This window comes from Tasmannia lanceolata, unplaced genomic scaffold (genome assembly GCF_043159265.1).
Source record: "Tasmannia lanceolata isolate RefF3 unplaced genomic scaffold, GAP_Taslan_0.1 ptg000002l, whole genome shotgun sequence".
Lineage (NCBI taxonomy): Eukaryota > Viridiplantae > Streptophyta > Magnoliopsida > Canellales > Winteraceae > Tasmannia > Tasmannia lanceolata.
Window position 1 is genome coordinate 49,220,107 of NW_027518679.1, and position 16,095 is coordinate 49,236,201.

The following is a 16,095-nucleotide window of genomic DNA, read 5'->3' on the forward strand; positions in this document are numbered from 1 at the left end:
CAGAACCCAAACATAAGTCGACACATCAATCGCTGACTTTGAGTGTTGATTACATAACCCACCGGTCAATCTTAGGCCCTGTTCGTTTGAGATCATGCTAACCGGTTGAGTCCAAAACCAATTATTTGATTCAAAATTACGTTTGATTTTGAGTTCAATAATTGGTTTTGGACTTTCTAATCACTTGTACATTTTCTAGTATTTTAATCAAGTTATATTTAAAATTGGTTGGGACATAGTAACAAAAAGGTTTCGTGGTGTAGTTGGTTATCACGTCAGTCTAACACACTGAAGGTCTCCGGTTCGAACCCGGGCGAAGCCATTTTTTGTACATTTTCCCAAAATGACCGTTATACCCTCTAATTTCTCTTTACAATTTATTCTTCGAGAAACTGACCAAACCACACTCAACACCTTTCCGATCCCATCGTAGTTGTATTTTTGATAATTTTCTGGTTAAAATAGGCCTTTTTGGTCATTGTACTAATAAAGAAATCTCTAAAATCTCTCCCTCTAGTGACTAGTGATGATATTAGAAACACATTAGAACATTAATCTTTGAAAAGTCTCTCTCTCTCCCTACGACCATACAAAATCTCCTCCATTTTTGTTAAATAAGTAATTCTCTCTCTCTCTCTATCTCTCTTAAATGATTGATCAATGCTTAAACTTACTAGTATTCATGACACATAGGAGTATAGCTTGGGTCGGGTTTTACCCGACCCGAATCAACCCAGGCAGAAAAAACCATGGGCCAGATTTAAGAATCTCGGGCTTTTTAAAAAATAAACTGACCCGAGATAGCTAGCTTCTAGGGTAGGGTAGGGTAGGGTTTTGGAAAATCCGACCCGCCCGACCTGAATTTACAACTTCAGGTTTTGTGCCTTTCACCAACTATGATAAAATAATGAGTGGAAAGAAAGGAGAAAATTGATGATTCTTCATAACAGTCAACAAGTATGATATGATTCAATTAACTAGACATACATATCTCTGCAAGTTTCTCCCAAAGTTTTGACCTCGTGGAAGGGTACTGGAACTTGTTGAATATCTTGTACTCTATTGCTTAATTCTAGGTTATGTGCTTTTTCTGTTTTCTCTATTATTGCACTTAGTATAAGTAAATAATTGTTCATTTATATGTATCTTCATATGGCCGAATAGAAAAAATAGAAGTAATATTACCTCTGAGCTGGCTGCCCTCACATGCAAGAGCCCAGCCGCGAAATGCCCTCTGTGATGGTCCCTAGCAGATCCCTTATTTGAAATTAAGGGTAAATTTGGTAAAAACAAATAATATTTTTTATAGGTAGTGTTCATGTATTTACATTAGGTTAATTAAGAGAGTGTTCATGCATTTACATTAGTAGTTTTTCCAAAACAAACTTATGACAGCACCACAAGAGTTCTCTCGAGCATTAAAAAAACCTTATGACAGCAACACGGGAGTTCTCTCTCGAGTATAAAAAGTAAGGAAATTAGTAAGACAAATCAGCCACAAGCGATGATATAAAAGTAGGGAAAATTACATTTACACCCCCTCTAGTTTCTGACGCATCCACTTCTACCCATATGGTTTAAAACGTGACAACTACACCCCTGTAGTTTTAATTTGTATAAGGTAGGCCCCTTAAGTTGACGGTTCATACACAGATTGAAGGGTTAGGATGATCCGATGGAGCTGATTTTTTAGGCACACCCTATCTATGTTAGGGCCCATCAAATGAACGCTTTGGATCATCCAAACAATATGGGCCCATACCCGAATCCAAACACTACCAAAAACACAGTGGGCCCACATTGTTTGGATGATCCAAATCGTTCATTTGATGAACCCTGATATAGATAGGGTGTGCCCAAAAAATCAGCTCCATCGGATCATCCTAACCCTTCAATCTGTGGACGAACCGTCAACTAATGGGGCTACCTTGTACAAACTGAAACTCCACGGGTGTAGTTGTCACGTTTTAAACTAAAGGGGCTGAAGTGGATGTATCAGAAACTAGAGGGTGTGTAAATGTAATTTTCCCATAAAAGTATACTCACCCAATCATCACATCACGCCTTGAAAAGGAGAAAGGAGGTGTGTTGGGATTGTGATTGCTGGTCTTTTATTTTTCTCTTTTCTTTCTTCCTCGTTTTGTTCTTTAGCAGTTGCCCTACGACTGTTCTGTTTGTGACAGGGGAGGAGAAAAAGGATAAAAAGGATGATGGGTTTCCTCTCAAACAAAGTGGAGAAATCCCAAATAAAGGCAGGTGATCACATTTACTCATGGAGAGCGATCTATACCTACTCCCACCACGGTAATTCAACCCCTTCTTTTAACCCCCTCCAATCTTTTGACAATGCAGTTTGTTTGTAGTGGGATTTGGTTATGGTTTTTTTTTTTTTTGGGGGGTTTAGTGGCTTGTTCAATTGGTTTATCTTTCTTCTTTTCTCTTGTATTGTTCAGAACAAAAAAAATTGGGTTTTCTGTGCATTTTACTTAGGGTTTGTTCTTGATCCGTTTTGGGAAGATCTGGTGTTTCGTGCCTAATCGGCCGTAACGGAGATAAACAAAAAGAAAATAGAAATGAGGGGGAGAGAGGTTGATTCGAGGCAGCCGGACCTCCTAGTGGTTCGAATCGAGAGGAACCATGACTCTCCTACAAAGTTTCCTTTGCTATAAAATTCTCTTGTTGCTATTTCATTGATTTACTACTACTTAAATATAAGCAAAAGGGAGTGCCTCATCACTATCCCATTAACCCACTTACATAACACATAGAAAGTAACTACACCCACAACCCACTTACATAAACATAGGCAATAACTCCTCCCACAACTCTACAACACGTAAGCTATATAACTAACACCCATAAACACACATCCATCCACTAACTAACCCCATTTACACCACCACGATCATGCAGACATCATCAGGGTACTATGGTTTTCTTGTGTTTCAATTCTCTGTTTAGTGTTTTGATGTTGATGCCTTTCTTGATTTGTCTTGTTTGTGAAGTTGATTCCTTGATAAAAGCTCTCAATAGTCTAACCAATAAAAACCCAGATGTTTTTTTTTACTCCAAAACTTATCAAATCTGGCCAAATTGGCAGTTTTTATAGTCACTAGCTTTTGGGTTCTCCTCAAATTGGGTGATTCTAAAGCGTGTGGGCTTTGTGTAAAATGTATGGTGATGTGTTTAGGGAAAAGGATAAATTGTTAAACTTTTACATTTTGACAGAATATTAAGTAATATCTCCCAAAAGCTAAGTAGTAGACTAGTCGTCATCCTGTTTCCATCTTTCTTTATGAATACCTCTTTCTATTTGCAACCAAAATTTTTATACATTAATTTTAGTTTCCATTCAGGCTATTTTCCATTTTTATTCATGGTGTATTTGTTAGAACAGAACAATTGACACTCAAGCGGAACAATGTCGCCTTGGGAGTTCACTACAATTAGTAGAATTGTGATTTCAGCTCACAATACTGCTCCTCTGATCAGATGTTTTCTGTGCTTGAATTGATTTTGCCTATATTGGTTGGAACTGTGCATCTTGACTATTTAGTTGCATAGTTTTCTATTTTTTTAATGGTGCGTAGTTTTCTATTTTTGTTCACTGAATGGTTGGGAATTAAGTCACTTAACCGCCCTTAGCACTGTGTTCACTGAGTTGTGATTCATTTCATGCATTTAACCACCTATGCGAGATTGGATTTCATCTCTTAGGACGCCGGGGTAAGCTTATTGCCGAATGGCGTTCATGATTGGACAATGCAGTTCAGATAATGGATGAGTTTTGGGTAGGACTCAAGATGTGTCATTAGTTGCTGCAAGAGCAGTAATAAGGGCCTCTTATGGAATTTCACCTTCAGTGTTTCTATGAAATGTAATGGGCCACATCAATGTTAATACTTAATACTTAATAAAGCCTCTTTTTCTTCTTTTTTTTTTTTTTTTGAACTTGTAAAGAAAACCTTATTAAAACAGAGAAGTGTACATTTTTACATGAAGGAAGCGATTCACGACATACATAGAATTCCTTCTCACATATCCCTCAGTAAGATGATCAACAAACTCATTCACGCTCTAGAGATTGTGATTAAAGGAGATGGATAAAGTCGACTCCCTTTTACTTTGGCCATGTTCTCGTCTGTGTCTTCATTTTGCGCACCAAAGTCGATCAAAACTCCTCTGACTCTCCCATTTATGACCGCGTCAATCGAGTATTTGGTTGCGCCACATGGAGTCAACTAGGACTTACTTTGGCCGCATTTTGGCCCGCATCCATGTTTTAAAACACTGACCATTTCCTCCCACTTCTAGTAGAGATCTTGAATAGAGTAGTCACAGAACTCTTTCCTAGTGATCACCAATGAGAAGAGGATCCCTTTCACATTTCCAATCTATCTAGCCCAAGAGAATTGCTTGTTGTCGAACATTCTTCTATTGCTCTCCTTCCATAAGATCCGAGTCATCACAAATGGAGAGAGCGTCCAAAGGATTAACCCCTTCTCTCTAAGATTATGACACCACCAGCCCTCCAGGAGCTCCTTGAGACCTCGAGAAGACTCATTGATTACCAAAGATAGAATTTAATACCACACTCTTCTAGCGAGCTAGCAATTGAGGAAGAAGTGGTTAGATGACCTCAACCTCCAAAACATGGAGCACACATAATTTCCAAGCTAAAGCTTTTATTCTTGATAGGAATTTTAATCTTTTGGTATTCATTCGTCCCACAAAAGCCCTGTACTTTGGCCGGCACATATGATCTCCAAATCAGCAATCTTCTAAAAGAGGGGAATGTGTGATCCCCTTTCAGCAAACAATTGAAGAAAGCTTAGATAGAAAAAATACACTGGGCCAGATCATCCTCCTATCCCCTTCACGTCAAGTGACAAACACATCATTAATGAGCCCAAGAAGAGACTTAAGATTGGTGATCTCTTCCTCCTTAACTTTCTTCCTAAAGACCAAAGTTTAGCCTATTTCCCTCTCTACCTCTCATAGCAGTCAATAATAGGGACACCCAACGCACAAATAATCATCGCATTATGAGATACTCTTCACCCCAAAGTCTTTCTAAATCTAAATTTCTCCCCCTTCCCCAAACCTAATAAAGGACCCAAATATGCCCTTAACATCACAAACTGCCTTCTCCCCCAGCCCTTTCCATATTTTCTCATGATGATTGTTCTCTAAACGAATTCGTCTTTTTCCCCCACCGCCAAAGCAACTTACCCAGAAGAGCCACTTTCCTCCATTTTATATTTTCTATCTCACAGATCGCTTCCCCACATGGTTTGCACACATCCTCCAACTTCACGTAGTGTTTAACCTTCTTCCCTGCCTCCCCTTCCCACAAAAGTTCCCATTGAAGCTTCTTAATCTTCTTGGCTACCACAATTGGGATCCTAAAAAGGGACATGAAATAGGTCAAAAGCTTGGATATGACATCTTTGATCAATGCAATTCCTCTTCCAATGGATATGTAGGGCTTATTCCTATGGGCTAATATCCTTTCGAACCTCTCAACAATAGGATCCCATAATGCTCATGTTGGGATACCAATTCCAAGAGGGAGGCCAGGATGAGTGATAGAAAGCTTCTCCTTTTTGCACCTTAAAACCTTTGTAAACTCCTCAACTCTATCCTCCTCATTAAATCCACCAAAGAATACCCCGAAGAGTACTCACTTGTTGGATGGAATCGTCACAAAAAAAGCCACCATATTGTCTGCAAACTAGATGTAGGACATGGATGCACCGTTCCTACTTGCGGACAACCCTGCAAAGACACCAATCTCAACGGCTCTATAGATGATCCTACTATTTGCCTCACCCACCAATGGGATTCTTCGGAGGGATAGAATCCTAGATAATCTATTTCTGGGATTGACTACTTTACTTGGATAATTTTATCTTGAATAAGCCCATGTGATTAGGTACCCCACTTGTATTGTGTATGCTGTCCATTGGGGCTGTTCTTAATGTGAATGGATGATAGCAAGCCTATCCACGCATAAAACAAAACCCCAGCTTGCTATTCCCATGGAGAACATCCCCAATGTGAATAAAAAGGGAGATAATTGATCCCTTGTGCTTTTAAAAATGTCACATGTTTCTCATTAATTAAAATGGAAAAATGAGGGGAGGAATACAACCCCATCATTATTTCCTCTATTGACCTCCAAACTCCATTCTCTCCATCAAGTTATCCACAAACTCTTATTCCACAAGATTGTATGCTTTCTCCATATCCACCTTACATATAACACTTGATGTTTCCCCAAGACACTTCTCAACTGCTTCACTAAGAATTCCATAATGATCTTATATGAGCTACTCACCAACTAATGGGATAAAAGTGCCTAATCTCTTAGGTATGAGTTTATGAAAGGAGCATTAGTCGATCTACAAATGTGATCGATCTCTAAGAAATCTGATAACATCTTGAACACACACACCTCCACCATATCTCAATAATCTTTGAAAAGAAAAAAATTAAAGCCATTCGGGCCCTTAACCCTATCCAGTCAAATGCCCCCTCTTTAATCTCTTTCTCTTCAAACGGTCTTTCAATCTCCTCTCATTATCCAAACTGATATTAGCGTAGTAGATGCCATTCGACTTGTTATAAATACATAAAGCCTGCCTCGCTATATGATTGGTGTGGTCCCTAACTTAGACATGAAGTTTATCTCTGAATTTGTTTTGTTTCATACTTTCATTTGGACCATCTGTCATGCTAATGTCATATAGTATGTTTTTCCTGAACCATGATAATCCTCCATAAGCCCTGCCTCGCTATATGATTAGTTTGCTCGTATAAAGTGGATTCGACTTGTTATAAATACCTAAGGCCTGCCTCGCTATAGGATTGGTGTGCTCCCTAACTAAAACATGAAGTTTATCTCTGAATTTGTTTTGTTTCATACTTTCATTTGGACCATCTGTCATGCGGTTTAAGTTTATCTCTGAATTTGTTTTGTTTCATACTTTCATTTTGACCATCTGTCATGCTAACACCATATAGTATGTTTTCCTGAACCATGATAATCCTTCATTTTGTATCTTGGCACATGGGGCAAGGGCGAAACACATGTACGCATGATTTCTGTGTTTATATTAAAATTAACTAATTAAGTATGCGGTTTCCCATCCATCTTCTCTGATTCCTATGCTAAAATCTCTCGCATTGTTTATTACTATCGAAATTATATGGTTATTGTCCTTGGATCTGTGGCTAAAGCGTGTTATATCATATTTTCCTTGGATCATATTAGGGTTTCTTGAATGTTGCATCACCTTCTTGGCAGAATAAGTGGGCAGCCCCAGCACCAGAAAGTACATGCTGCACTTGGAGGTGGTCGTGGCCCACAACTGCCTTTTTTCTTTTCAAGAAAGGAAGAATGCATCATGCCACACAGCAACCCATTATATTTACAACAAGTGCATGCACTTTAAGCTGTCTTTACCGATTCTGATGTGGCATTCTGCTCGTCTGCGACATTCTGCCCCATGAATCGTGTGCATGCCTCATGCTCAGCTGCCATATAGCAGCAAGTAGCTGTTTCACTCATGTCATGCTAAAAATCTTAATCAATGGCCCTTTTAGTCTATATAAAAAATATAATCTTTTAAGAGAAGACGTAAAGGATGGGCAACAAATCAACTTTGCAAGTCCATTGTGATGGGTGTTAGTTTGGATGATGGGGAGGATTAATCTTCTTAACTGTTCTGACAGAGTTATTCCTAACACACATCTAGGATTATCACTTTTTATTGGGAGACCTCCCAAAGGTCTTTGGGGTTTTGTGATCTAGAGTTGAGAGGAAGCTTTATCCATGTAAAAAGAGCATTGTTTCCTTGGGTGGCAGAATTACTCATATGGAAGTTCTCTCCAAACCTGTGTTTGTATTTTATGTCCCTTTCCCATTACCTAATTCGAGTGGTGAATCAGATTGAACAACTTACAATTCTTTATTTTTTATTTTAAAACGGTGAGGATAACTCCCATTGAAAATAAACATTAAGAGGACTATCGAAAGCACCATCTAGTTAGCTACTTAGCTGGAATGAGGTGTGCCTGTCTAAAAAGGAGCGCGGGCTTAGCATAAGAAGATTATGCTTGATGAACAATGCTTTTCTTGGGAAATGGATTCGGAGGTTTAGGATTGATAGTGATAATTTGTAGCGTCTTATTATAAAAGAAAAGTGTGGTTTTTGGCTAATGATGTGAGTCGGGTTCTAGCAAGACATTTGGTGCGGGTCTTATCCTTTGAGCATAAATTTTCCTCCTCTTTTTCAAGTTTTATCTGCAAAAGATTTTAGTGTGGCTGCCTCTTTTATTCGACCGGATGGGAGACTATGCTAGAAGGTTCAATTCCTTCGAGTGTTTTTCGGTTGGGAGATTGACTTGGTTATTTTATGTTCATATTGGATTTTTTTTTTCTCTGAAAACAGGGATGGATTATAGGATTTGGATGGGAACTTCAGAGTATGTGTTTTCTATGAGCTCGTTTTACTTTCATTTTGTCCCGCGGTTTGCCAAATCTCATGCCAAGTGGGTTCGGAGAGTGCCTGCTCTGCAGAGGTTGATTGCTTTCTGTTGGACTGCGTGCTTGGATAAAATCTTGATAGTTGATCAATTCTGTAATCCTTGTAGGATCATATTAGCCATTTTTCCATGTGCTTTGCTTCAGATGAGACGGTTGATCATTTTTTCTCCATTGTTGTTTCACTCGGGAGATTTGGGATTTCATCTTTCGATTGTTTGGTTTGAATTTGGTTTATGCTTGGACCATTGATGAACTCCTTGAATCCTATGTTTTTGCACCTTGGCTTTCTAGGGGTCGTACGCTCAGGGGTTTGTTTCTCTTCGTCTTGCTCTGGCTAACTTGGAATGAAAGAAACAGAAGGGTATTCAAAGGGGTGTCGAACGGAATATGGGTCATCCAACAACATATTTTCTTGTTTGTAGTGCACTAGGCAGCAATTTTCCCATATTTAGAGGGGTTGTGAGTCTACAATTCGTCTATCTTGGGAGAAGATTAGACTGAGTTAGATTTAAGCGGAGTGTCCCGATGACCCCAGATGGATTCCCCGCCCTTGGGATTCCTAAAGCTAAACTTCTATGGGTCAAGCTGAAGGAATCCTGGATTGGTGGGTATGGCAGTCTTCTTGTGAGTCAGTGGCTAAGGTCATTCGGGCCTACTTGGGGATGCTTGACTTTACTGATTCTAAGGAAGCAGAGATCTAGGCTTTGCTTAATGGGATCAGGCTTGTAGACTAGGCAATGTTAGATTTACTAATGTTGAGAGAGATTCTCTCAGTGCCATCCATTAGGTTAGAGACGGTGCTTCCTATCCTTGGAAGTTTGCTTTCGCTATCGAGGAAATCTTGGACACAGTTGAAGACCACTCCACTGTTTTTCATCATGTGTTTCCTCTGGCTAATAGTGAGGTAGACCATATTGCTTGCTCAAGACTTGTGTGAGCATCTTTGGAGATGTTTGATCATCTTCCTCATTATTTTTGTTTTTTTAAGGTGTTGACCATCTTGGTCTTGGGAGGTTTTCTCCTTTTTTAATGTATGCATCAGCATTCTGAAAAATTCTATTTCATGGATTGTTGACTTGCCGACTTTAAGCATATATGTTTAGGATACCAAGTAATCACATAGTATCCCTAATGATTTTGATCTCTTTTTTGAGATTTAGGAATAGTAAGCGACTCAGTCAATCGACGGAGTTAAAAAAGTCACTGACTTAGCTTATTATTAATCAACAATCTCTTATATTGCTAGAACGACACTCACAAAACACAATTGCGACATTTTAATGTTCTGAATTAATTTGAGTGCAAATAATACAGGTATTTATGTTGGAGGCAACAAAGTGGTGCACTTTACACGAGCGAAAGATACATCTTCAAACACAGACTCATCATTTGGCTCTTCCAGTTTTGGTTCAAAGCTGCCATCACCCTGTCTAACCTTCCCCGACTGCGGATTCAGACAGCCCAACAGTGGGGTGGTCCTCTCTTGCTTGGACTGCTTTCTCGGCAATGGATCCCTATACAACTTCGAATACGGAGTGGCCCCATCTGTTTTTCTCGCGAAAGTCCGGGGAGGAACATGCACAACTGCGACATCGGACCTACCAGAGATAGTAATCCATAGAGCAATGTATCTTCTTCAAAATGGGTTCGGCAACTATGACGTGTTCCAGAACAACTGTGAGGACTTTGCTCTGTACTGCAGGACGGGTCTTTTGATCGTCGAGAACTCGAGCATGGGAAGGAGTGGTCAAGCCTCTTCGCTCATTGGCGCTCCTCTGGCGGCCCTTTTGTCTTCTCCTTTGAAGTTGTTTATGGCTGGTCCTGTTGGAGTGGCTACTGTTACTGCTGGGATGTACTGTGTGAGTAGGTATGCAACTGATATAGGTGTTAGAACAGATGTGATTAAAATGCCAGTGGAGGACATGGCTGTGAACCTTGGCTGGGTGGAGCTTATAAATGAGGGAGCATGCGAGGAAAAGGTCTCTGATGGGCAGGTCCCCGAGAGTGGGTGTGTGGAACAGACATCTAGATGACATGATTCGCACGTGGGCATCGCGGTAGTTGCGCGCTGCATGTCCTTGATCAGGTTTATTGGTATAATAGGGAATGTGTTAGTGTTAATAAAGTGAATTTCTCATCAGTGTGTTGGAGTCTGCATTGGTTGTTTTAGTTGGGGAATGTTGAATATTTGTAAGTATTTTTGAGAAATTTGTGCATGGATTAATTGGATTATGACTTGGAATGGATTCTGATTAATTGGATTATTTTACATTGGCTGTTTGCTGTTACAGTTTCAATGAACATGCAAGTCGATGGAGTAAAAAATAAAGAGGGAGGTGCATGCTACCAAACCAACAGGGGTGCACATATAAACTCCCATTCCAATATAATAAACATCTCAAACCAAGGGGGTGTACTTATTATAATCTCTCATTTCAATACGTATAACCCTCCTCAAGTTCCCACGATCAACACAATAATAGACCAGGAAATGGGTGCAAATGTTCAACCTATAGTTATTGTTATAATCTGGCATAAATACTACAAAGTAGGGCTTGTGGTCGGTTATTTCAGTTCGGTTAAATAGTATTTCGGTTCGGTTTCGGTTTAAAATTCCAAGCAATTTCGGTTTTTCGGTTTTGGAATCGAATAACCGAATGGGGAGTATTGCTTTAAAAAAAACGAATAATGCAAATTTGCAATTACGATATCATATTCACCTTTTTTTTTTACTTGGGACAGCACCACTAGAATAAAAAATACTAGTAGTCTTTACTTGGGCCTTGGGGGGTGTCCCGAGTAAAAAACGAGTGAATGGAGAATACTCCCCATTCGTTTTTTTTTAAGCAATACTCCCCTTTCGGTTATTCGGTGCTTACCGAATTGTTTTAACATCTCTTATATTGCTAGAAGAGGAGAACTGAGAGAGACAAGAGGAGAACTGAGAACCGAGTGACGGCCATCACTCCGGCGAGTCCGCAATCCTACGCCTTCCATCCCATGACCCGCGATGGCGCAACGGCCATCACTCCAGCGGTTTTTGACCCCTCATTCCACTTCGAAGATTAAAGAATCGAAGGTATGTACTATAGGTTTTCCCTTATTTATCCGAAGAATCAGTCATTCCTTCTTGGGTTCTTCTTCCTTTTTTTTTTGAAAAGTTTGGATGAGTGTGGTGACTGGTGGATTTGCTGGTTTGGAGAGCAGGAAAGGGTTGTATTGTATGGATTTAGGGTTTCATAGTAGATTTGTGGGTGCTGGCCTACTGGGTTCTGTGGATTTGTGGGTTTGTTGGATTTAGGGTTTCATGGATTCGACTAGAACTCACTATTCGGTTTGAACCGAATAAACCGAAAAACCAAAATTATATAATCGGTTTCGGTCCGGTTCGGTTCATGCCAAAATCGGTTCGGTCGGTTTGGAAATTTCAAAAACCGAAATTTTTTCGGTTTGCTCAATTCAGTTAATTCGGTTCAGTTTAAACCGAATGCTCGGGATCAGGAAAGAAGTAAAATTTTAGGGATTGCCATGCAATTTTGCGGGAAGCCATTTCGCAGCTCACTTTTGCAGGAGAGAACAGCCACTCCAGATGATTTAAATGAATAAGACAAATTCTGCTAAGAAGTGAACCTCTCTGGCTGTTCTCTCGTGAGGAAAGCTGGGATTGAAACTGTGACCCGGGATACAAAGCCTCGGGCATTGAGCTACAGGTCCAACACAAAAATCTGCCAAAAAGCAAGCACACACGGCTGGGAAATGGCTTTCTGTGAAATTGCCAATAGAGATTTGCTAGGCAATTCCACGGCTCACTTTTGCACGAGAGAGCAGCCACATCAGATGAATTAAATGAATAAGGCAAAATCTGTTAAAAAGTAAGCATGCGCAACTGCTTTCTTATGCGTAAGTCAGCAGCCAAATGGCTTTCCATGAAATTGTCTAGCAAATCCCATCTTATTAGGGTTGCGGGTCAGGTTTTCCGGAACCCTACCCTACCAACCCGAGAAACTATCTCGGGTCAAGTCAGGTTTTTCTACATTCTCCGTACATGCACCATATTTTATGTTCGAAGGGTTGAATTTATGTGCATGACCTATTCCAACCCAATGGTTAAACTTATATATTTGGAACACATGTTGGAAAACATTTTTTTCTCAAAAGGCCTCCCAGATATGATAAAATATCAACACTCATATAGGCGTGTAAATACATGCACGCCTTGATGGGAGTGGAATTCACAAAAAATTAGCGTTGCAACTTGGGTCGGTCAGGTTGAGTTCCCTAGAACCCTACCATACACAAGAAGAAATCTTGGGTCGGTTCGGTTCGGTTGGTTTATTTTTTAAACAACCTGAGATTCCTAAACTTGGCCCATGGTTTTTTTCAGGTTGCAACCCTACATCTTACAAAATTGAACCCACATTGTAGCAACTGAAATCTAAGCAGCAAACGGATAGAACTGAGGGCTTGAAAATTTTAAAGCGTAAAATTTAGTTCACCAACTCCCCATGCACAGATAGTGGAGTATAGGCAAATGCGTTCTCCTGTTTTCTGCTGGTTTTGAGGGTCTCGATATCTCCCTATTCTACCTAATTAAATATATGTTAATAATTATGAACAATAGGAGAACTATATAAAGCTTCTATCAAAACTTTAAAAACCAGCACCCTTTCTGTTGTTTGTGGCTAAGCAGCTGAAAAGGGAAGAAGGAGATGGGTGTGTTCTTTAACAGAGTGGAGAAATCACAAATCAAGGCGGGTGATCACATTTACTCTTGGAGAGCCATTTATACGTATTCACACCATGGTAACTGTTTAGAACTTGGCAATGCTGTTTGTTTGCAAGATTTGGTTCTGTTTTTCCCCTTGTTAGTGCCCTGTTCATTTTGTTTGCACTATTTGCAAGATTTTTTTATATTTCTATTGGACTATGTGTGTCAAATTTATAAAGTTTAGGGTTTCAAGTCAAGAGGGCAAACATATATCTTGTGTTATTAGAAGTTTCTAAAACTTTAAGTGAAGGTCTATATAAATGATGTAAATTCATAGGGATACAATATGAATGTAAAAAAAAAAAAAAATTCTAAAAATTAATGAAGAAAAATCTTTTCGAGTGTAAAATAAGAGATTTTATATGGTGTAAGCCCTTATAGTCCTTTATTTACGTTTTGTTCATTCTTATGGACAGTTTGGATCATCCTATGATGCGTTATGTACAGTACTTTTTGAAAAATAAGGGACTCTAAGTGCTTACACCATATAAAAACTCGTAAAATATACGCACTGCTGATATCCAAACTGGGCAACGCAGTTAATCATTCCTTACCAATAACCTTCCTAACTCTGTTGTTGAAAAGCAAAGTAGTTACTTGGGAGGATAGATAAAAGAGAGCACTGCTTGTTTCTAGTTGCTTTAATGCTAAAACAGCAGATTCTCTATTACATGAGAAATATAGTAAATGATATGGATTCTGAGAATTCAGAGAGTCAAATTTCTCCATCATGGATTGTTGAAGAACCCTTTTTGTACTGGGATCACTAGAAATGATATTGATTTACATTACAAGGTTCATGCATTTTTCACTACTTCATGTGGAGATGTGGTTTGGCTTGTCATAGGATTGAATGGCTACTATATGCGCTTTTTCTTTTCTTTTCTTTTTTTGAATGGTCCATGGAGAAGCTGTATTTTAACATTGTGAAACAACCAATTACTCCAAAAGCATAAGCTGTTAGAGTTGGTGTTATGTAATGATTTAATCATTCATATTTCAACAAACATTATTGTTTCTTTCTCTCGTCCCACATTCAAAATGCAATAGCAATGTATTAATGTTCTGTGTTCATTCGATTACAAATAATACAGGCATCTATGTTGGAGGGAACTTAGTGATGCACTTTACATGTGACAGAAACAAGTCTTCAGGCATGAGTTCATCATTCAACCCTTCCAGTTTTAATTCAGGGATGCCAACAACCTGTTTGAACTTCCCTGAGTGTGGATTCAGGCAACCTAACAGTGGGGTGCTCCTCTCTTGCCTGGACTGCTTCCTCGGCAATGGATCTCTATACCGTTTTGAGTACGGAGTGTCAGTACTTGTTTTTCTTGCTAAAGTCAGGGGAGGAACTTGCACAACTGCGACATCTGATCCTCCAAAAACAGTAATCCAAAGAGCAATGTATTTGCTTCTTCGTTATGGGTTTGGGGACTATCATGTATTCGATAACAACTGTGAGGATTTTGCTCTGTACTGCAAGACGGGCCTTGTAATTACTAAGAAATCAAGCCCGGGAAGGAGCGGTCAAACTTTTTCGTTCTTCGCTGGTGCTCCGGTGGCAGCAGTTCTTTCTAATGCTTCGAAGTTCTTTGTGACATGTCCGGTCGGGAAGGCTGTTGTTAGTGTCGGGGCGTTCTACACGTGCAGGTATTTAACTGATATAGGTGTTAGAACAGATGTGATCAAGGTTCCAGTGGAAGACATGGATGAGCAAACACCCAAGGAAAATAAGGTTTCTGATGCGAAAGCCCCTGAATAGGCGTATGACACATTAATGTTAAGGAATGCATTGATCTTAGTAAATTTGAATTTCTTGGAGATCCGTCAAGGTTTTGTAGTTGGTCAGTGAAGGATATCATTAGTACCGATGAGAAATTTTTACATGGATTAATTGGATTCTGATTGAGATTGGAGGGAGTTTGAAACAGAAGATGGAGATTTTCTTGTTTTCCTTTTTAATTTGTTTCCTCTTTGCTTGTACAAGATAGAGAAGAAACCCCAGGAAGAACAGCCTAAACCAAGGTGGGCTACTCTCTACCTTGCGACTGACCTGGCAAACGGGTGGGCCGGGCCGGGTCAACCCGCGGGTGATGCGGGTGCGGGTCATACGGGTCGGGTTATCAAATGACCCGCATTTTTGCGGGTCAAAATTATCGTGACCTGACCCGCGGGCACCCGCAAATATGCCGCAAATATGGGATTGTAATCACTATTTTGATTTGACAGCATATAATTTTCCTGTAATTGTCATAACATTATACAGGTTATTTGTATTTTTTTGGTAATGTTACAATCTATCAATCACCATTTCTACGTAATTTTTCATTTAACACTTTAGCTATTTTACTTTTTTCTCGTGTAATGATTACTTTTTTTTACCTTTTTACATTTGCTACCAACATTTTCGATGAGCGTATATGTGCACCCACAATGCCCACTTGCCGAGAAATTACCAAAAGCGAAGCTTGATAGCAAATTATAATAAAATAAAAATCACATTGAAATGTTAACAACACTACTCGGCACTCTCACTTTATTAAAAGTATGGTACGGCCCACACCATAGGATGATCCAAACCGTCCATTAGATGGGCCATAGCCTAAATAGGTTATGCTCCAAAAATCATTTCCATAGGATGATCCTATCCCTCCAATCTTGATGTTAGAGGGTTGATCCTAACCCTCTATAGATCGGAGGGTTAGAATCAACCGATGGAAATAATTTTGGAGCATAACCTATTTAGGGTACGGCCCATCTAATGGACGGTTTG

General features: G+C 39.5%; 2 protein-coding genes and 1 non-coding gene across 3 annotated transcripts; all 3 read left to right on the forward strand.

The window, feature by feature from the left end:
* The first annotated feature begins 248 nt into the window (after positions 1-248).
* On the forward strand, positions 249-322 carry TRNAV-AAC (transfer RNA valine (anticodon AAC)). The gene has a single exon. It is a non-coding gene; the product is annotated as a tRNA-Val (tRNA).
* Positions 323-2,083: 1,761 nt separating this feature from the next.
* Positions 2,084-10,827, forward strand: LOC143876665 (protein LEAD-SENSITIVE 1-like). Its single transcript, XM_077378355.1, has 2 exons — positions 2,084-2,304; positions 9,866-10,827. Exons 1-2 carry the CDS (start codon positions 2,208-2,210, stop codon positions 10,582-10,584), a joined length of 816 nt encoding a protein of 271 aa, XP_077234470.1. The 5' UTR covers positions 2,084-2,207; the 3' UTR covers positions 10,585-10,827.
* Positions 10,828-11,401: 574 nt separating this feature from the next.
* On the forward strand, positions 11,402-15,578 carry LOC143876674 (protein LEAD-SENSITIVE 1-like). Its single transcript, XM_077378365.1, has 3 exons — positions 11,402-11,630; positions 13,242-13,354; positions 14,414-15,578. The coding sequence occupies exons 2-3, from the start codon at positions 13,261-13,263 to the stop codon at positions 15,082-15,084; spliced, it is 765 nt and encodes a 254-aa protein (XP_077234480.1). The 5' UTR covers positions 11,402-11,630; positions 13,242-13,260; the 3' UTR covers positions 15,085-15,578.
* The last annotated feature ends 517 nt before the right edge of the window (positions 15,579-16,095 follow it).

Excerpts from the sequence above, each read along its gene's own strand:
- LOC143876665 (XM_077378355.1), top strand. The coding sequence starts at position 2,208 with ATGATGGGTTTCCTCTCAAACAAAGTGGAGAAATCCCAAATAAAGGCA. Across the intron at positions 2,305-9,865 it reads CTATACCTACTCCCACCACG|GTATTTATGTTGGAGGCAAC; the intron begins GTAATTCAACCC and ends CAAATAATACAG.
- LOC143876674 (XM_077378365.1), top strand. The coding sequence starts at position 13,261 with ATGGGTGTGTTCTTTAACAGAGTGGAGAAATCACAAATCAAGGCGGGT. Across the intron at positions 13,355-14,413 it reads TTATACGTATTCACACCATG|GCATCTATGTTGGAGGGAAC; the intron begins GTAACTGTTTAG and ends CAAATAATACAG.